Genomic DNA, 21,004 nt, shown 5'->3' on the forward strand with positions numbered 1-21,004 from the left:
GTGAATTCCACAGATTCACAGCCCTTTAGGAGAAGTGGTTTCACCTCAACTCTATCTTAAATTTGCTATCCCTTATCCTTAGACTACGACCTCTCATCCTAGAATGCCCCACAAGAGAAAGTATCTGCTCCACATCTACTTTATCCACACCTTTTATAATCTTGTATACCTCAATCTGATCTTCCCTCATTCTTCTAAATTCCAGAGAATATAAATTGGAAAAAATTGTTCAGAGTGCGGCCAACTCCGCACTCCGAATGAGGATGGATAAAAGACACCACACCTGTTTGTGTGGAGTTTGCACATTCTCCTCTTGTCTGCATGGGTTTCCTCCGGGTGCTCCGGTTTCCTCCCACAATCCAAAGATTTGCGGGTTAGGTTGATTGGACATGCTACAGAATTGCCCCTTAGTGTCCTGAGGTGCGTAGGTTAGAGGAATTAGTGGGTAACTATGAAGGGATATGGGGGTAGGACCTGGGTGGGATTGTGGTTGGTGCAGTAGAGATTCTACGATTCTTCTACGACCTGTAGTGGTCGGAAAAAGACTATTTATGATCCAGTATAAAGTTAATGTACTATATAGAAACTAAGGGCAGGCCATTTGAGTCTGCTCCACCATTCAATATGATCATGGCTGATCCACTACCTCAATGCTATATCCTCCCCATACCACCTGAAGCCATTAAAATCTAAAACAAAAACTATCTCTTCCTTGAATATATTCAGTAATTTGAATTCCACAGCTTTCTGTGATAGAGAATTCCCCACGGTCACTGTCCTTTGAATTATGAATTTTTTCCTCATCTCAGTCTCATCTGACATCTGCTTTCGTGGATCATTTCAGTGGGAATGTGCCATCGCTCAAAGGGAATCAGCCACAGGAATGAAAATTGAGAGACCGGCCAGTCCAACAGCAAGAAACCCTCTGACCTCCCACTTCACCAACTGTCAGAATGAACATGCTTCAGTCCGGGATATGATTAACAGCAGCAATAACAGCAGAATCCAACTCCTGTCATCACTTGTGAATGGGCTGATGTTTCAACAAGGTGGATAACTGAGTGAATCCCTTCCCACACACAGAGCAGGTAAATGGCTTCTCTCCAGTGTGGATTCGCTGATGTGACAGCAGGGTGGATGACTGAGTGAATCCCTTCCCACAGTTAGAGCAGGTGAATGGTCTCTCCCCAGTGTGAACTCGCTGGTGCATCAGCAGCGTGGATGTCCGAGTGAATCCCTTCCCATAATCAGAACAGGTAAATGGTCTCTCTCCAGTATGAACTCGCTGGTGTGTCTGCAGCGCAGATAAATCACTGAATCCCTTCTCACGCTCTGAGCAGGTAAATGGCCTCTCCCCAGTGTGAACTCGCTGGTGTCTCAACAGGTGGAATGACCGAATGAACCCCTTTCCACACACAGAGCAGGAGAATGGCTTCTCCCCAGTGTGAACTCGCTGATGTGTCAGCAGGGTGGCTAACTGGGTGAATCCTTTCCCACAACTGGAACAGGTAAATGGTCTCTCCCCAGTGTGAACTCGCTGGTGTGTCAGCAGAGTGGATGACCGAGAGAATCCCTTCCCACAATTGGAGCAGATGAACGGTCTCTCTCCAGTATGAACTCTCTTGTGTCTCAGCAGGCTGGAGGAATCTCCGAATCCTTTCCCGCACACGGAGCAGGTGAACGGTCTCTCCCCAGTGTGAACGAGCTGGTGTGTCAGCAGATGGGATGACTGAGTGAATCCCTTCCCACAACTGGAACAGGTGAACAGTCTCTCCCCAGTGTGAACTCGCTGGTGTTTCAGCAAGTTGGAAGACTGATTGAATCCTTTCCCACAATTGGAGCAGGTGAACGGTTTCTCCCCAGTGTGAACTCGCTGGTGTGCCAGTAGGGTGGAGGAATCTGTGAATCCTTTCCCACAATTGGAGCAGGTGAACGGTTTCTCCCCAGTGTGACGGCGTTGATGTGTTTCCAGCCCAGACGGGAATTTGAATCGCTTTCCACAATCCCCACATTTCCACAGTTTTCCCATGGTATGGGTGTCTGCATCTCAGTGCTTTTCCTGTCACTCTGATGGTTTCCCCAATGTAATGAATGACTCTATCGGAGCTTGACGTGAAATTTTGTTTGAGATTTCGGATGGCAAATCCTCCCCTTTTAACATCCTGTAAAAGGAGTTTACAAATGTCATCACAGTCAGTACAGCTCAGAAACTGAGAATAGGCAACCCTAGTTGCTGTGGAATATCCTTCACTGGTTTAAAGTGAATAATGAATTTAAAACATCACTGCGAGTCAGCAAATCAATCAAAATGCTCACATAGGAGTAGAATTTATCTCCAGATGTACAGAAATCAGAAATAATGAAATTGTGTTCAATTTGTACAGAATTTTAGAATCCATAGAACCCTTGCAGTGCAGGAACTGCATCAAGTCTGCACCGATGACTTGGATGAATGAACATGGTTCAATCCTAGACATAATTAACAGCAGCAATAACAGCAGAATCCAACCCCTGTCATCACTTGTGAACTTGCTCGTATCTCAGCAGGTGGAACGACTGAGTGAATTCCTTCCCATAGTCAGAACAGGTAAATGGCCCCTCACCAACGCGAACTCACCAATGTGTCAGCAGGTGGAATGACCGACTGAACCCTCCCCACACAAAGTGCAGGTGATCAGCCTTTCCTCAGTGTGAACTTGCTGGTGAATCACACCAGCCCCAGAGCCATGGAATCTCACACAGATAACAGAGCACAGCACTAAAAACTCTGAACTGTAGATGAGTGTTCAATAATACTCACTTCTGGAACAATTTCACTATTTTCAAATTTAAACTTGCTGCTGGAGCCTGCAGCTGGAAAGATGTCAGAAGCACTGGAGTCAGAGAAAAATTGCAGTCTCTAAATCTTCTCACTCCCTTTAAAAGCAAATTACAAGAGTCATGTGTCAACTGTGGTTTGAAATTACGAGATAAACATTTTTCTTTGTTTGAGATTGCTGTGTAAATCCTCCCCTTCTAAACCCCTGGAAAAGGAGTTTCCAAATCCATCATTCAGTCCAGGATAGAAACAGGGAATATTCTCTCCTCCTGTTTCCTAATGTAGGATGATTTAAGATCAATATGTTTAAATTGGGAGTAGTTCAGACAAGGTACGTTAAGCTGATTTGGGACACAGATGGGTTTGTTTTATGAAGAAAGTTTGGGCAGGGTGCATCTATAATCATTGAAGTTTAGAGAAATGAGATTCTAACTTATTGAAGCATATAAAATTATCTGGGTGCTTGACAAAATAAGTCCTGAAAGGATGTTTCTCCTCAACGGTGAATCTAGAACACCAGGTCATTTAAAAATAAAGCTCTAAGACAAAGATGCTTACCACTTGAACACACCACCCTGACTTCCTGTCCACACATCCATCCTTGGCCTTTTGCAATGTTCAATTGAACCCCAAAGCAAACCAAAAGGACAGTACCTCATCTTCCGAATGGGCACTTCACAGCCTTCTGAACTGAACATTGAGTGAACAACTTTACAGTGTGATCTCTCTCCACCACCAGTGAATTTCCATTAGTTTTACTTAATTTTGTTTCATTTTTTCATCTCTTTCATCCATTTGTATCATTCTTCTTTCTCTCTTCCATTTTTCCACTTCCCTATTCCCACTCTCCTTCTTGTGCCTCCCCACTCCAGGCCAACTGCCTTAACCATCTATACCTCTGCTCTGCCAAACAAAACATTCTGATCTCTTAATGGTCACTGCTAACCACTGTGCCACAGTGGGCAGCATGGTGGCACAGTGGTTGCACTGCTGCCTCACAGCACCAGGGTTCAATTCCCAGCTTGGGTCACTGTCTGTGTGGAGTTGGCACGTTCTCCCCATGTCTGTGTGGGTTTTGTCCAGGTGCTCAGGTTTCCTCCCACAGACCCAAGATGTGCAGGTTAGGTGGAATGGCCATGCTAAATTGCCCCTTCGTATTAGGGGTACTAGCTTGGTAAGTGCATGAGCTTATGGGGATAGGGGCTGGGTGGGACTGTGATCAGTGCAGACTCGAGGGGGCCAAATGGCCGCCTTCTGCACTGTAAGATTCTGATTCTCTGATTTTTAGCAACTTCTCAGTCATCTTTATCCTCACTTACATTCCCTTCAACCCATTCCACCCCATAGTATAATTTTTTTTGATTCTCTTTACCCTTAGCTCTGACATAGGATCATCCAGACTGGAAACATTACCTCTATTTTCTCCCCACAGAAGCTGTCAGACCTGCTGAGATTTTCCAGCATTGTCTGCTTTAGCTCCGCCCACTGACCGCGCATGCGCTCTGTTCCCCGCTGAACAAAGATGGCGGCCGCGGCGCGGGGCCGAATCCCCGATAAAATCCCCGCAGCTGCAAACCCGGGACCCGCAGGCTCTGATTCGGACCTTGCGGTCTACAGCGGGTGTTTGTGAAGCCTCCGCTCCCTCCCCACCTCGACTCCCAGTTCCATTTCTCCCTCCACCCCACCGACTCTCACCCGCTAAAAAAAACCGTCTCCCACACTCGCAAGCTCCGAGGAAAGTGACACTGCGCATGCTCCAGAGGCAGCACCGCGCCTGCGTACTGGCCACCTGTGGAGTGAATAGGGGACTTTCACACCCGCAGCGAATGCTGGGTGATAACTGCACCACTGAAATTTCAAAGAGTTAATACAAAATAAAATTGTTAACATTTGAGATAAATTAACAAAATATTGTGAATTGGTGATCTTCTGTGCTCCATTTCTGGAAGTTCTGCTGTGGATCACACAGAGGTATCAAAGCTTTTTTTAACGTTTCCCCTCTCACTCCTTCCTTGATTGTGTTGATTCTGGCTGGGTTCAATTATGATGTGGAGATGTCGGCGTTGAACTGGGGTGAGCACAAAGGTCTCACAATACCAGGTTAAAGTCCAACAGGTTTATTTGGTAGCACAAGCTTTTGGAGTGTTCTTCCTTCAGTTGAGTGAAGAATTGTGTTCACAAACAGGGCAAACATAGACACAGACTCAATTTACAAGTTAACGGTTGGAATGCGAGTCTTTACAGGTAATCAAGTCTTTACAGGTACAGACAATGTGAGTGGAGAGAGGGTTAAGCACAGGTTAAAGAGGTGTGAATTGTCTCCAGCCAGGACAGTTACTGAGATTTTGCAAGTCCAGGCAAGTTGTGGGAGTTCTCATTTCACAGCAGAAATATGTAATAACTCTCCAAAAGAAAAAATCCAGAAGAATAATTTTGAAAAAGAGTTGACTAATTTCATATTCTCCAGTCAAGTTAGGATGGTTATTACTGTCAGAAACAAAACCTGACTCTCAGAATGAACATTGTTCAGTCCAACTGGGTGGCATGGTGGCACTGTGGCTAGCACTGCTGTCTCATAGCGTTAGGGACCCAGGTGCGATTCCCAGCTTGAGCCACTGTCTTATGGAGTCAGCACGTTCTCTCTGTATCTGCATAAGTTTCCTCTGGGTGCTTTGGTTTCCTCCCACATTCCGAAAAATGTGCTGGTTAGGTGCATTGGCCATGCTAAATTCTCCAAAATTCAGTGTATCCGGACACTGGAGTGGGGCAACTAGGGAATTTTCAGAGTAACTTCATTGCAGAGTTAATGTAAACCTACTTGTGACACTACTAAATAAACTTAAAAAAAAGTAGTAATGTCAATAGAAGCCAATCTCTGTAGTCACATGTGATCTCACTGGTGTTTAATCAGGTTGGGTGACTGAATGAAGCTCTTCCCTGTGTGAGCTCACTGGGGTCTCAACAGGTTGAAAGGGCAAATCCTTTCCCACATATGGAGCAGATGAATGACATCACCCTTGAATGAATGAGCATAAGATCATAAGACATAGGAGCAGAATTCGGCCACTCGACCCATCAAGTCTGCTCTGCCATTCAGTCATGGCTGATATTTTTCTCACCCCCATTCTTCTGCCTTTTCCCCATAACCCTTGATTCCCTTATTAATCACGAATGAGTTGGTGTTTCAACACTTCTTGTCTGCTTTTAAAATTTTTACACATTTAAAACATTTAAGAGGACTATTTTCAGTGTGAAGAATTTCAGTGAGGCAGGATGACTGAGCGAATCCCTTCACACACAAGTTAGGGTCTGTAATGCACTTCTGATTGTGTGGTGCAGACAGATTCAATTGAAGTATTCAAAGGGCAATGTGACATCATTTGAATAGGAAGAATGTGCAGAAATACAGGGCGAAGGTGGCTAGTTGAGTTATGCGTTCGGAGAACCGGGGCAGACATAATGGGTCATGTGGCCTCCTTCTGCACCAAAGCTATTTGGTGATTCTGTGAAATCTTGAAAAGCACAAAAATGCTGGAATAAAACTCAGCAGGTGAGGCAGCATCTGTGCAGAGAAAGAAACAGTGTTAATATTTCAGGTCTGTGACCTCTCATCAGAACTGGGAAAAGTTAGAAATGTAACAGGTTTGGAGAAAGCGGAGGAGTGTGACATGGACTAAAGGAAAGTCTGTGACAGGGTGGAAGACAGGAGAGATTGAATGAGAGAAAAGTAAATCCCCCAGAGCCAGAGGGAATGGAGATGGAGTGGGAAAAAAAACAAAAGCTGTGTCAGGACCAGGGGAGTGGGGGGGTGGGGGGGGGAGGGGTTGGTTGTTGACTGAAAGGAGGAAAAATGAAACAATCAAAGACAAAGAAACAGAATGGGCTGAGAGTTTACTCTCTGAAATTGATGGACTGAATGTTGAGTCCTGAAGGCTGTATAGTGTGGAGGGAGTGGGTGAGTGGGAGCATGTTCTCCTGGACCTGCTCTGGACCCTGGTTAGAACAGTAATCTGTAGATCCAGGATAGGAGGGGCTGAAGGGGGAGACAGGGGTCACTCTGGTTGATCTTCTGTGGTCTTTGTCTGTGCCCAGGTGGCCCTGAAGAGGGAGATTCTGTTGGGACTTTGTTGTTGATTTTGGTCTTTTAGTTTGATTGAACTATAAGTTTGGGGAAACGAGGGGGAAGAGTGTTCCAGAGAAACTGGAATTATCTGTTTTGAATTTCTATTCTGCATTGACAGTGACACTGACACCGTCAACTCCTTTTTTTAAATTAAAAGGGAAGGATTTAATGATAGGAAATTAAAACCAAACATTAGATCAAAATTCGACAGGGTCACTCGATCCACCAGGACCTGAATTTCACAGAATGGTGGTGCAGGAGACCACTTGGCCCATCATGTTTACACTGGCCCTCCAAACAAACATTATGGCTTATTGCCATTCTCCTGCCTTTTCTCCATACCCTTTGTTAGGGAACTTTACTAACTGTCCCATTCTTCACTCCCCCGAGAATCCAGACAAATATTTTCAAAGTTTAAAATTCGCCTTTATTCAATCTAATAGCAGGGGAAACCTGATTCCACACGTGACATACAGGCTCCCAGAGCAAAGGAATACAACAGCAATTATGTCTTTAACATCAACTATGAGTCATTAACACACAAATCAAAGTTGTAAACTTATTCAAATGTACTCAATATCCAATCCCAACTAATAGTTCTGATTACTTCATTTGTTTTCCACATTAGTGTTTTACCAATGACAGCAGCCCTACGGTTGCCTAATTACAATATTCAGTCAACAGGGCACATCTACACAGTTACATTATCAATAAACACATGAATGTGGTCCTTGACTGTTTGGCAATCTGAGTGGTGACTTATGATTTCTGTCAAAATACACTGCAGTCTGTTATCTGAAAGCAATGATGTTGTAGTTACAGCCCTCCTGTGGTCCATCAAAGGCCCCATGTCGATTGTTTTTGCGGCTGTATCTTGCAGCTCGAGCAGTTTCTCAGGAACTTTGCTGCATTGAATGATTTTTAACCCTTTCGCCATCTATCCCAGGTATTAGTGCAGTGGACCTTCTCTGAACTGCTTCTTACACATATATATCCTTAAGGAGATGAATAATACTCCAACTGTGGTCACATCAGTGTTCTGTATAACTGACGAATAACGTCTCTTCTTTTGTAACTAATTCTTTTCACAATAAACAATAACATTCCATTAACTTTCCTGATTACTTGCTGGACCTGCCTTTTGTGATTCATGCACAAAGACACACAGATCCCTCTGAATCCTTCACTGTTTTGATGATATACTTTGTTTTTATTCTTCCTACCAAAATGGACAATTTCACATTTGTCCACATTTATATTATATTTACTGGTTCTTTGCCCACTCGCTTAACCTATGTCCCTTTATAGCCTCCTTCCATCCTTTTCATTACTTACTTTTCCAGCTAGCTTTATATCATCAGCAAATTTAACAACGATATCTTCAATTCCCTTATCGGAGTCATTGAGACAAATGGTAAAAAGGTTGAGGTCCCAGCATTGATCCCTGTGGCACACCACTCTTCACATACAGCCAACTAGAAAAAAGACCCATTTATGCCAACCATTTCCTATTAACTAGCCAATCTTCTTTCTGTGTCAATATGTTACCATTCCCCCCCCGCCCCATGAGGAGTTTTCATTTTCCACAATAACCTTTGATGTGGTAGCTTACAAATGCATTCTGGAAATCTCAGTACATTCACCTTTACGCACCTCTGGTTCCCCTTTATCCACGGCACATGTGAATCCTTCAAAGAACTGAAAAAATAGATTGAATATGATTTCCCTGTCTCAAAACCGTGTTGATTCTCCTTCATAGCCAGATTTTTTTCTCACTACCATGCTGTAACATATTTAATAATAACTTCTAACATTTTTCCTATGACATGTTAACTGTTCTGTAGTTTCCTGCTTTTTGCCTCTCTCTTTTGAATAAAGGAGTTACATTTGCTACTTTCCAATCTAATGGAACTTCCACCAAAACCAGAGAATTTTGGAAAATTAAAAACAATGCATCAATGATCTCACCAGTCATTTCTACCCGTCTTCAGCTGAAGAACAGCCTCATGGCCTCAAAACGTCAACTCTGTTTCTCCCTTCACAGATGCTGCCCGACCTGCTGAGTCTTTCCAGCATTTTCTGTTTTCAATTAAGATTATCAGAATCCACAGTACTTTGCTTCTAGTTTATGAGCTACTTCTTTTAAGAGCCTAGAATGGAGTACATCAAGGCCCAGGATTTGTCAGCCCACAGCTCCAACCATTTGCTCTGTACCACTTCATAAGTGACAGCAGTTTTCCTGAGTTTCTCCCTCCTTTCCACACCCTGATAGTATCGAGGATAGAAGTTATATCCTATCGGATACAGTATTAAACTACAGTGAAGACTGTTGCAGAATGCCTGTTGAATTCATCTTCCATCTCCTTACTTTCTATTATTAATTCCCCAGAATCACTTTCTCCTGGACCAACATTCACTTTGTTAACTCTTTTTTATTTAAATATCCAGAGAAACATTTACTATCTATCTTTATATTTCTAACTGCCTTCTCTCGTACTCAAATTCTTCTCTCCTTATTAATCTTTTTATCATTCTTTGCTGTTTATATTCTGTCTAGTTTTCTGACCTGCCACCCGTCTTTGTGCAATTCTTGGCTTTTTTCTTTAAGTTTTATACTATCTTTAACTTCTCTAATGAACCACGACGGTGGATCCTCCTCTTGGAATTTTTCTTTCTCATTGGAATCAGTATCTGTTCTGGGTTTTCTGAAATATCCCTTTCAATATCTGCCACTGCACCTCTATTGACCTGTCCCTTAACCTCATTTGCTGGTTCACTTACACTGAACACAGCTCAGTCCTTGATGTGATTAACAGATAAATCCAATCATTGTGGTTAGTTGTAAACTCGCTGGTGACTCAGCAGTGTGGATGGCCGACTGTATCTCTTCTGAAACTCAGGGCAGTTGAATGGTTTCTCCCCAGTCTGAACTCACTGGTGTGTAGTCAGCTCAGAAGACTGAGTGAATCCATTCCCACACTCAGAGCGGGTGAATGGCCTCCCCCCAGTGTGAGTGCACTGCTGAGTTTCTAGCTCTGACAAGTAACTGAGTCTCTCCTCAGAGTCTCCACATTTCATAAGAACATAAGAACATAAGAACATAAGAAATAGGAGCAGGAGTAGGCCATCTGGCCCTTCGAGCCTGCCCCGCCATTCAATAAGATCATGGCTGATCTGTCGTGGCTCAGTTCCACTTTCCCGCCCTCTCCCCATAACCCTTAATCCCCTCTCTTATCAAAAACCCATCAACCCGCTTCTTAAAAATATTTAGCGAGGCAGCCTCCACCACTTCAACGGGCAGAGAATTCCAGAGATTCACCACCCTTTGAGTGAAGAAGTTCCTCCTCAACTCCGTTCTGAACCGCCCCCCCTTTATCTTGAGGCTGTGCCCCCTAGTCCTACTGTCTTTTTTGAGCGGGAAGAGTCTTTCCACCTCTATCCTATCCATCCCATTCATCATCTTATACGTCTCAATGAGATCTCCCCTCATTCTTCTAAACTCTAACGAGTACAAGCCTAGTTTATTCAGCCTCTCCTCATAGCTCAACCCCCTCAACTCCGGTATCAGCCTAGTAAACCTCCTCTGCACTCCCTCCAAGGCCAAAATATCCTTGCGCAGGTGCGGCGCCCAAAACTGCACACAGTACTCCAGCTGCGGCCTCACCAATGCCCTATACAGCTGCAGCAAGACCTCCCTACTTTTATATTCAATCCCCCTCGCTATGAAGGCCAGCATCCCATTCGCCTTCCTGACCACCTGCTGCACCTGCAGGCTGGGTTTTTGCGACTCATGCACAAGGACCCCGAGGTCCCTCTGCACCGTCGCCTGCTGCAGTTTTTCGCCACGTAAGTAATAGTCCTTCCTACCATTCTTCCTACCAAAGTGGACCACCTCACACTTGCCAACATTAAATTCCATTTGCCATTTCCTGGCCCATTCGCCCAGCCTATCTAGATCCTTCTGCAGACTCTCCACACCCTCCACACAATTTGCCTTTCCCCCAATCTTGGTGTCATCAGCAAATTTCGACACCCTACACTCGGTTCCCTCCTCCAGATCATCTATATAAATTGTAAATAGCTGAGGCCCCAGCACCGACCCCTGGGGCACCCCACTAGTCACCAACCGCCAATCCGAATAGCACCCATTGACCCCCACTCTCTGCCTCCACTGTCTCCCTAATGTGACTGTGGTTGTGAATGGTGTTGTTTCCTTCCAGGTTCAAAATTCTCCACTGTTTAGGTTACGATAAATTGTGTGGCTCCATCCAATCCTGATCTGACATTTTCCGTGAGTTTCCTGACCCCCAAATCCTCCCTTTCTCAGACGAACTATATTAACACCTGTAGCAGGGCTGGAGTCACTTTTCAATTCAGCAGAACTGACCCAAATGGACATGGTTCAGTCTGAATATGATTCACAGCAAAATTCAATCACAATAGTTCCTTGTGAATTCGCTGGTGTTTCAATAGATTTGATGACTGACTGAATCCCTTCCCACACACAGAGCAAGTGAATGGCTTCTCTCCAGTGTGAACTCGCTGGTGAGCCTGCAGCGTGTGTGAGTGAGCAAAGCCCTTCCCACATTGGGAACAAGTGAACATCCTCTCCCCAGTGTGAATCCGTTGGTGTATTGCTAAGTTGGATGATTGACTAAATCCCTTCCCACACTGGGAACAGATGAACGGTTTCTCCCTGGTGTGAACTCGCTGGTGTGTCCACAGATTGCCTGAGTGTGCAAATCCCTTCCCACACTGGGAGCAGATGAAAGGCCTCTCCCCGGTGTGAGTTCGCTGGTGTGCCAGCAGGTGAGATGAGTCAGTGAATCGCTTCCCACATTGGGAGCAAGTTAACGGCCTCTCCCCAGTGTGAACTCGCAGGTGTATCAGGAGATTGGATGAGCGAGCAAAACCCTTCCCACACTGGGAGCAAGTGAATGGCTTTTCCCCAGTGTGAACTTGCTGGTGTAATGTTAGGTTAGATGACTGACTGAATGCCTTCCCACACACAGAACAGGTGAATGGTCTCTCCCCAGTGTGGGTCCTCTGGTGTATATGTAAACTGGATGACTGAGTGAATCCTTTCCCACACTGGGAGCAGATGAACGGCCTCTCCCCAGTGTGAATTCGCTGGTGTGTCAGCAGGTTGGCTGAGAGCGCGAATCTCCTCCCACATTGAGAACAGCTGAATGGCCTCTCCCCATTGTGAACGCGGTGGTGTTTTGTTAACATGGATGATGCTTTGAAGCCCTTCCCACACACACAGCAGGTGAATGGTCTGTCCTCACTGTGAACTCGCTGGTGTTTTGCTAGGTTTGATGACTGATTGAATTCCTTCCCACACACAGAGCAGGTGAACGGTTTCTCCCCCGTGTGAGTTCGCTTGTGCAAGGCTAGGCTGAATGACCGATTGAATGCCTTCCCACACACAGAGCAGGTGAATGGCCTCTCCTCAGTGTGAGTCCTCTGGTGAATATGTAAACTGGATGATTGAGTGAATCTTTTCCCACACTGGGAGCAGGTGAATGGCCTCTCCCCAGTGTGACTACGTAGATGAATTTCCAGCAAGGATGGGGATTTGAATCCCTTCTCACAGTCCCCACATTTCCACAACAGTTTCTCTCTGTTGTGACTGCAATTATGTTCCAAAAGGTCAGATGATTGGCTGAAGTCTTGTCCACACACAGAACACGTGTATAGTTTCTCTCCACTGTGAATGATGCTATTTTCTTCCATGTTCAAAACACATTGATATTCAGATTGCAATAAATTGGCTGGCTCCATAAGGTGCTGATACCAAGCTTGGTTTCAGTTTCCAAACTGCAAAACCTCCTCTTCTAATACCCTGTGAAATTGATTTAAAATAGAAAAAGGAAGTGAGAGTGAACCCACAAAAACACAACGGCAAGTTGTGAAACTGAGCTGAAAGAATCTGGTAATTTGTGGGGACGGCACTGGGAAAAGGTGACTATGAAAACTGCTGGATTGTCAAAAAACCCAATTGATTTCCTTATGTCCTTCAGGGAAGGGAACCTACCATCCAGTCTGGGCACTATGGAAAAAGACAGAGAAATAGGAGAGATCGGGGATGAAGGAGAGGGATTTTATACATCTACAACTCAATGAGAACACTGACAGAATCTCCCAAACCCTCAACCTCCACCATCTCAAAGGATCAAGATAGCAGGTAGATGTGAACATCAACTCCAAGTTCCCCTCCAACTCATGTCTTGACTTGTCTGATAGCCAGTATTAACGAACAGAAATTTCTTTCAATACTGGGAAGACTGAACCCATTGTGTTCCGTCCCTATCACAAACTCCACTTCGTCACCAGCAACTCTATCCTGCTTCCTGGCAACTGTCTGAGGCTGAACTAGGCTGTTCACAACCCTGGTGAAATATTTCACTCTAGGAGGAGCTCCCAGCCACATATCCACATCATCATCAAGACTGCCTATTTCCATCTTCATTCATTGAAACCCTAGTGTGAGGAGGCCATTTGGCCCATCGAGCCTGCACTGACAACAATCCCATCCAAGCCCTATCATCCCCATTTATCCTATGTTTTTACCTTGTTAATCCTGTTGATGCCAAGGGTTAATTTAGCCTGGCCAATCCATCTAACCTGCACATCTTTGGGCTATGGGAGGAAACTGGAGCACCTGGAGAAAACCCACACAGCCACAAGGAGAATGTGCAAACTCCTCATAGTGCCCCGAGGCCGGAATTCCACCTGGGTCCCTGGCACTGTTAGGCAGCTGTGCTAACCACTGTGACACCGGGCCACATGTCAGTGCCATCGCCCGAGTCCACCCAAGTCTCAACTCATCTGGAGACCTCACCCATTGTGACGTCACACATTCAATCATTCATAAGAACATAAGGAATAGGAGCAGGAGTAGGCCATCTAGCCCTTCGAGCCTGCCCCGCCATTCAATAAGATCATGGCTGATCTGTCGCGACTCAGTTCCACTTTCCCGCCCTCTCCCCATAACCCTTAATCCTCTCTCTTATCAAAAACCCATCAACCCGCTTCTTAAAAATATTTAGCGAGGCAGCCTCCACCACTTCAACGGGCAGAGAATTCCAGAGATTCACCACCTTTTGAGTGAAGAAGTTCCTCCTCAACTCCGTTCTAAACCGCCCCCCCTTTATCTTGAGACTGTGCCCCCTAGTCCTACTGTCTTTTTTGAGCGGGAAGAGTCTCTCCACCTCTATCCTATCCATCCCATTCATCATCTTATACGTCTCAATGAGATCTCCCCTCATTCTTCTAAACTCTAACGAGTACAAGCCTAGTTTATTCAGCCTCTCCTCATAGCTCAACCCCCTCAACTCCGGTATCAGCCTAGTAAACCTCCTCTGCACTCCTTCCAAGGCCAAAATATCTTTGCGCAGGTGCGGCGCCCAAAACTGCACACAGTACTCCAGCTGCGGCCTCACCGATGCCCTATACAGCTGCAGCAAGACCTCCCTACTTTTATATTCAATCCCCCTCGCTATGAAGGCCAGCATCCCATTCGCCTTCCTGACCACCTGCTGCACCGGCAAGCTGGGTTTTTGCGACTCATGCACAAGGACCCCGAGGTCCCTCTGCACCGTCGCCTGCTGCAGTTTTTCGCCCCGTAAGTAATAGTCCTTCCTACCATTATTCCTACCAAAGTGGACCACCTCACACTTGCCAACATTAAATTCCATTTGCCATTTCCTGGCCCATTCCCCCAGCCTATCTAGATCCTTCTGCAGACTCTCCACACCCTCTGCACAATTTGCCGTTCCCCCAATCTTGGTGTCATCAGCAAATTTCGACACCCTACACTCGGTTCCCTCCTCCAGATCATCTATATAAATGGTAAAAAGCTGAGGCCCCAGCACCGACCCCTGGGGCACTCCACTAGTCACCATCCGCCAATCCGAATAGCACCCGTTGATCCCCACTCTCTGCCTCCTATTTGACAACCAATCCTCTATCCACGCTAACACCCTACCCCCAACTCCATGTCCCTCGACCTTCTGCAATAACCTCTTGTGAGGTACTTTGTCAAACGCCTTCTGAAAATCCAGAAAGACCACATCCACCGGCTCTCCTCTATCCACCGCCCTAGACACATCCTCATAGAATTCCAGTAAATTTGTCAGACACGACTTCCCTTTAATGAAACCATGCTGCGTCTGCTCTATCAAGCAATTCCCTTCAAGATGCCTTGCAATTTCCTCCTTAATGACAGATTCTAACATTTTACCTACCACAGACGTTAAACTAACCGGCCTATAATTCCCCGCCTTTTGCCTGGCACCCTTCTTAAACAACGGCGTAACATTAGCCGTTTTCCAATCATCCGGCACTTCCCCGGAATCCAGCGACGTCTGGAAAATAACCACCAAGGCATCCACTATCACCTCCGCCATTTCTTTCAGAACCCTCGGATGCATTCCATCCGGTCCTGAGGACTTGTCCACAATCAGCCCCTCCAGTCTGTCGAGCACCGCCTCTCTAGTAACAGTAATGTCATTAAGACCCTCCAGTCCTACCACCTTTCCATCGCTAACACCCGGCAAATTATTCACGTCCTCCTCCGTGAAGACAGAAACAAAAAAGTTATTCAATACCTTAGCCATATCCCCATCCCCTACCACTAGGTCACCTTTCTCATCCTCTAAAGGACCAACGTTCACCCTAGCCAGCCTCTTCCTTTTTATATATTTATAAAAACTCTTGCTATCCTTTTTTATATTAAGCGCTAGCCCAGCTTCATAGTTTCTCCTACCCTTCTATATTCCACTGTGACAGCACATTCTCACCCACTTCCATTGTGACGTCACACTCTCACCCATTCCATTGTGACGTCAGGGCTTCACTCTTCATTCACAATCTGCCGGCCTCCCACATTCAGCCTCAATGGCGGCAGTCAGCCCGGGCCCAACACTACCACCTGCGGCTCCATTTGATACAAACGGGGGGGAGGGGACCGGAAAGTTCTTTTCGGGAGTTGAGTTTAAGAAGCCTCTCCACCCACCCGCCATATTTATCGTTCCCCGCACGTCACCCTCTACCTCGTATCGATCTCGCTTCCAAACTAAAACTGTCCATCCATCGCCATTACCCGCAATGCGCATGCTTCAGGTCACGCCCCCCTCTTTCACTCTGATTGGTTAGAGGATCGGCCGCTCCAGCTCGATCCTGAAGGCCCGCCCCTCATTCACTCCGATTGGTTGGAGGACCAGCCCCTTCTTCCGCTCAGTCCTCCAGGCCCACCCCCCTCTTCCTATTGGTCCGGAGCCGCCGTCAATCAGTCCCTGGGCATTGTGATGTGGAGCATGCGCAGTGTCATTGCTGGCCTTGGCGCTGGTTTGTCCCGGAGAAGCGGAGTCAGCGTTCGGCGGTGGCTGGGCGGGTCTGGAAACACTTTGTGGATTCGCTTCAGAATCATTGTCAGCTCCCTGGTTTGCAGCTGAGAGGCTTCTCCCTCCCTCCCGGGAACAGACCCAGGTTAACGGCCCCATCCTGGCTCAGCCACTGGAGGATGGTTCACATCAGAGGATGGGGGAGGGGGACAGTAAACAAGAGGTTTCACTTTGGCCTCAAATCAATGAGGACTCTGATCTCTGGGAAGGAAACCCTGGGAGGATTCACAAACACCCACCGGAGGCCCCAACACCCCCAATAAGACCCATTGGTTTTATTGTCAGTCTGCAGAGAGGAACTGGAGAACTGAACCCATGATGTGGATGTGGATGTGCCGGCGTTGGACTGGCGTAAACACAGTAAAAAGTCTGACAACACCAGGTTTTAGTCCAACCGATTTATTTGATAATAGACTCACAAGCTTTCGGGGTTAGTCCCTTCGTCAGGTGAATGGAGAGTTCTGGCCTCAGACAGAGCATATAAAGTATATAAAGTATATGCTCTGTCTGAGGCCAGAACTCTCCATTCACCTGACGAAGGGACTAACCCCGAAAGCTTGTGAGTCTATTACCAAATAAATCGGTTGGACTAAAACCTGGTGTTGTCAGACTTTTTACTGAACTGAACCCAGACAGAGAAGAGGGAGGGAGAAAACTGGGAGTGGAGGAAAGAAATGGTGGAGATGGTGAGATAGATTTGGATTTCAGCCCAGGGAGGGGGGAGAGTTTGTGGGGTGGGGAATTACAGATTTGGGAGAACAGGTGAGGAAAAAATGTTGCAGAGAAACTAGAATTGTTTGTTCGGAATTTCTATCCTGGACTGACGGTGATGAGTTTTCTCAACTTTTTACAGGATATTGGAAGTGGAGGATTGGCAGATGGAAAACGGAAACTGAACATCACGTCTGACAAAGTCATTTGGTTCATCAGGAGCTGAATATCATCGGTCTTTGAATGTGGAAGGAGAAATGTTTGTCTATTCTGTCTGTGGGCAAAGATTTTAAACATACTGTGACCGGAAAAGCATCAAGACAAACATGCACCCAAGTGAGAATGGTCCAGTGAACTGACTGTGGAAAGAGCTTTAACCAGTTACACAGCCTGAAAAATCATCACACCATTCACAGCAGCGTGAAACTATATACATGTGAGTGTGGGTGAGGCTTCTACTGTTCATCCAACCTGGAGAAACACAAGAGCACCAGCACCATGGAGAAACCATGGAAATGTGTGGAGTGCGGGAAGGGATTTGGTTTCCCGTCACAACTGGAAGTTCATCGGCGCAGTCACACTGGGGAGAGACCATTCACCTGCTCCGTCTGTGGGAAGGGATTCACCCATTCGTACAACCTTTTAACACACCATCGAGTTCACACTGGGGAGAGACCGTTCACCTGCCCTGTGTGTGGGAAGAGATTCACTCGTTCATCTCACATTGTGACACACCAACTTGTTCACACTGATGAGAGACTGTTTAGATGTTCTGACTGTGGGAAGAGTTTTAAATGCGAAAAAGATCTGCTGACACACCAACGCATTCACACTGGGGAGAGACCGTTCACCTGCTCTGTGTGTGGGAAAGGATTCATTCAGTCATCCCACCTGCAGACACATCAACTTGTTCACTCTGACAACAAACTTTTTAATTGTTCTGACTGTGAGAAGAGCTTTAAAAACAAAAAGGATCTGCTAACACACCAATATACACACACTGGGGAGAGGCCGTTCACCTGCTGTGTGTGTGGGAAGGGATTCAGCCGTCCATCTGCCCTACTGAACCACCAGAGAATTCACACTGGGGAGAGGCCCTTCACCTGCTCAGTCTGTGGGAAGGGATTCATTAATTCATCCAATCTTCTGATACACCAGCAGCTCCATACAGGGGATCGACCGTTCACCTGCTCTGAATGTGGGAAGGGATTCACCCGTTCATACAACCTTCTGACTCACCAGCAGGTTCACAGTGTGGAGAGGCCATTCACTTGCTCCGTGTGTGGGAAGGGATTCACTCGTTCATCCAACCTATTGAATCACCAGCAAGTTCACACTGGGGAGAGGCCGTTCACCTGCTCTGTGTGTGGGAAAGGATTCAGTCAGTCATCCAACCTGCTGACACATCAGAGAGTTCACAGTGGGGAGAAGCCATTTACCTGCTCTGTATGTGGGAAGGGATTTTCTCATTTATCTTATCTTCTGCAACACCAGCGAGTTCACACTGGGGAGAGGCCGTTCTCCTGTACTGTCTGTGGAAAGGGATTTATTCAGTCATCCCACCTGCTAACACACCAGCGAGTTCACAAGAGATTGCAAGGTTTGGATTCTACACGTATTGATGCTGTTAATCATACCCAGGACTGAATTATGTTCACTCTGACTTTTTTCTTCTATTGAGGTTTGATATTCTGAATAAATGTGAAATAGACATTTGATTGAATTATTGTTGTATATTTTTGTCTTTTCCATTTGAGTGTTCAACATCACCAAGCTGCAGCTCAGAAAGGGCAGTCTGAGGGAGGATCATACAGTAAACAGAACTTCATTCTTGACACAGTCCTCCATGGTCACGCTAAGGGGAACACACAACACTTTGGTCTTTCTCGTCACTTTTCCCTGACAGCGGAGTCCCCATGTGGGTGAATCCTGAGGTATGTAAGAAATGTGTCCCAGTCGCTCTTTTCCAATGTTCAGAGCCTCTGGACGTGGAACAGAAGCTCCTTTACAACTGTGTTTAGAGTCAGGAAGAACAATGGTGAATGCTGGAAACATGCTGTCAAAGATTGGTGTAAAACTGGGATCTATTCCTGACTGAGAATGAAACGGCAGGTTTAGGTTTCCAGACTAAAAATGCAAAAAAGTCTGAAACGTTTTAATGTGTGTGCGTGTGTGTCAGTCATGGTTTATTGAACAGAAACTGGCTTAAAATAAATTGGTTGAAGTCTGCATTAACTTAGCAGGTGGAGAAGTTCAAAGGATGTCATGATGTGGGTATGCCGGCGTTGGACTGGCGTAAACACAGTAAAAAGTCTGACAACACCAGGTTTTAGTCCAACCTATTTATTTGATAATATACTCACAAGCTTTCGGGGTTAGCCCCTTCATCAGGTGAATGGAGAGTTCTGGCCTCAGTCAGAGCATATAAAGCACAGACAGTTTAGAGATTACTGATTAGAATGCGAATCCTTCTGCTTTCTTGCATCTCTGTAAAAACTTGATGTCTGTGTCGATATGCGCAATCTTCTTGGAGATCCTCTCAGAACTCTCCATTCACCTGACGAAGGGGCTAACCCCGAAAGCTTGTGAGTATATTATCAAATAAATAGGTTGGACTAAAACCTGGTGTTGTCAGACTTTTTACTGAGTTCAAAGGAGCCAGGTAACTGCTGGGACAATTAGACAACAATTTTGATTCTCAGATGAATAGAGAAAGAGCTGCAGTATGTGTCCAAGAATTCTCAGTTTTGATGATGTGTGCTTCCCACACACTATCGTTTTAAATAAGCATCACTCCTAATAGCCTTTAACCATTATAAACAGAACAGAGAGAAGCTGAGCAGCATCAGAGTCCTGACTGACCATTTAAGAATGAGTGACTTGTTTAGCTGAAGTTTCCTGTTGGTAGTTTTCTGGGTCTTCTCCTTATTTTGATCATTGTCAGTGATCCCTAGGTATGTGAACCTGTTCTCCTCTCTTTCAGACATTCACTCACTTAACATCTCTCTCTCAGAAACTCAATATTTAACACCCCTCATCTCTTTCACATTCACTGAACGTTGCTCTTTCTCTCCAGGCATTCACTCACACTTACCTTCCACCTCTCTCACACTCTAACCTCGGTCCTCTCTCACATTCACTCAACCTCTCTCCTCTCAGGTTCTGTCTTTGTCACTTAATGTCTCTCTATCTTTCTTTCAAACACTCTCTCATTTAACCTTCCTATTTCAGATAATGCTTAAACTTAATCATTGTTTTCTCTCTCTCGTTACCTCTCTGAAAAAGCACAAACACTTCATCACTTTGATGTCTGAGAAAACATCCCATTGATGGAGATTCAATCTTCTCTGTTTCTCTCTCCCACTTCCTCCGACAGGCCCTGACTCACTTTAAATCTCTTTTCTAATAACTCTCTTTGGGAAAACTCATTTGTTCTCTAATTCCTCCACATTTCTCCCAGTGATGACCCTCAATCCATCTCCCAATTCAATGACTGTGTTAAAAATCCAAATTATCCCCTTTCTTGATTGTTTAACATAGGAATGGAGGTGAATGTAATGCTGAGACCAGCAGCAATCTGTGTGGTCGTTCTTGATGCTGTCAGAGTGAGTTCACCCTCACAGGCAGGAAGACTGTTCACGATGATAACAGCAAACTGACCTCAGCTGTTTCATTCTCAGGTAACACAACTTCCTGTTTCTCTGCCAGTTCCAAACCGCACATCTCACTTCTGAGCAGAAAATAAATCCAGGGACCACAATCTGGTGAGAACATCTGTCAGTGCAGCCTATATCTGTTCACAGGGTCAGGGCAGAATCACACAGGTCACATTGTGGTGACATTTACAAATGAGCCAGTTATTTCTGTTCAGAGTTTCCATTCACAGATATAACCAGCTGTGTCTGTGGATCAATTGCTGAGTTCCCTGTACTCCCCATAGCCAAG

The 21,004-nt window shown here is 45.7% G+C and overlaps 3 protein-coding genes across 7 annotated transcripts in view; 1 reads left to right on the forward strand and 2 right to left on the reverse strand.

The window, feature by feature from the left end:
* The window catches only part of LOC145362493 (uncharacterized), a 46,379-nt gene extending 44,350 nt beyond the window's left edge, over window positions 1-2,029 (reverse strand). The window contains exon 1 of one of the 2 annotated variants that reach the window (XM_080218513.1): window positions 1,023-2,029. In XM_080218513.1, coding sequence (XP_080074639.1) covers window positions 1,023-2,029 — 1,007 coding nt within the window. The remainder of the gene's footprint in view (window positions 1-1,022) is intronic. The other variant, XM_080218512.1, reaches the window with a different exon arrangement.
* A 9,096-nt stretch (window positions 2,030-11,125) lies between these two features.
* LOC145362489 (uncharacterized) overlaps window positions 11,126-21,004 on the reverse strand; it is a 46,814-nt gene continuing 36,935 nt past the window's right edge. The window contains exons 1-2 of one of the 4 annotated variants that reach the window (XM_080218505.1): window positions 15,961-16,041; window positions 11,126-12,786 (exon numbers count right to left, since the gene is read on the reverse strand). In XM_080218505.1, the coding sequence (XP_080074631.1) occupies window positions 11,376-12,725 (1,350 nt within the window). In that variant the 5' untranslated portion in view covers window positions 12,726-12,786; window positions 15,961-16,041 and the 3' untranslated portion in view covers window positions 11,126-11,375. Of the gene's footprint in view, window positions 12,787-15,774; window positions 15,860-15,960; window positions 16,042-21,004 lie in introns of those variants that run through there. The other 3 variants (XM_080218507.1, XM_080218506.1, XM_080218504.1) reach the window with 3 other exon arrangements.
* LOC145362507 (uncharacterized) lies at window positions 17,437-18,782 on the forward strand. The gene has a single exon (XM_080218527.1). The coding sequence runs from the start codon at window positions 17,558-17,560 to the stop codon at window positions 18,704-18,706; it is 1,149 nt and encodes a 382-aa protein (XP_080074653.1). The 5' UTR covers window positions 17,437-17,557; the 3' UTR covers window positions 18,707-18,782.

The sequence above is a fragment of the Carcharhinus amblyrhynchos genome, unplaced genomic scaffold (genome assembly GCF_965287045.1).
Source record: "Carcharhinus amblyrhynchos unplaced genomic scaffold, sCarAmb.v2.hapA scaffold_38, whole genome shotgun sequence".
In the NCBI taxonomy this organism is placed as follows: domain Eukaryota; kingdom Metazoa; phylum Chordata; class Chondrichthyes; order Carcharhiniformes; family Carcharhinidae; genus Carcharhinus; species Carcharhinus amblyrhynchos.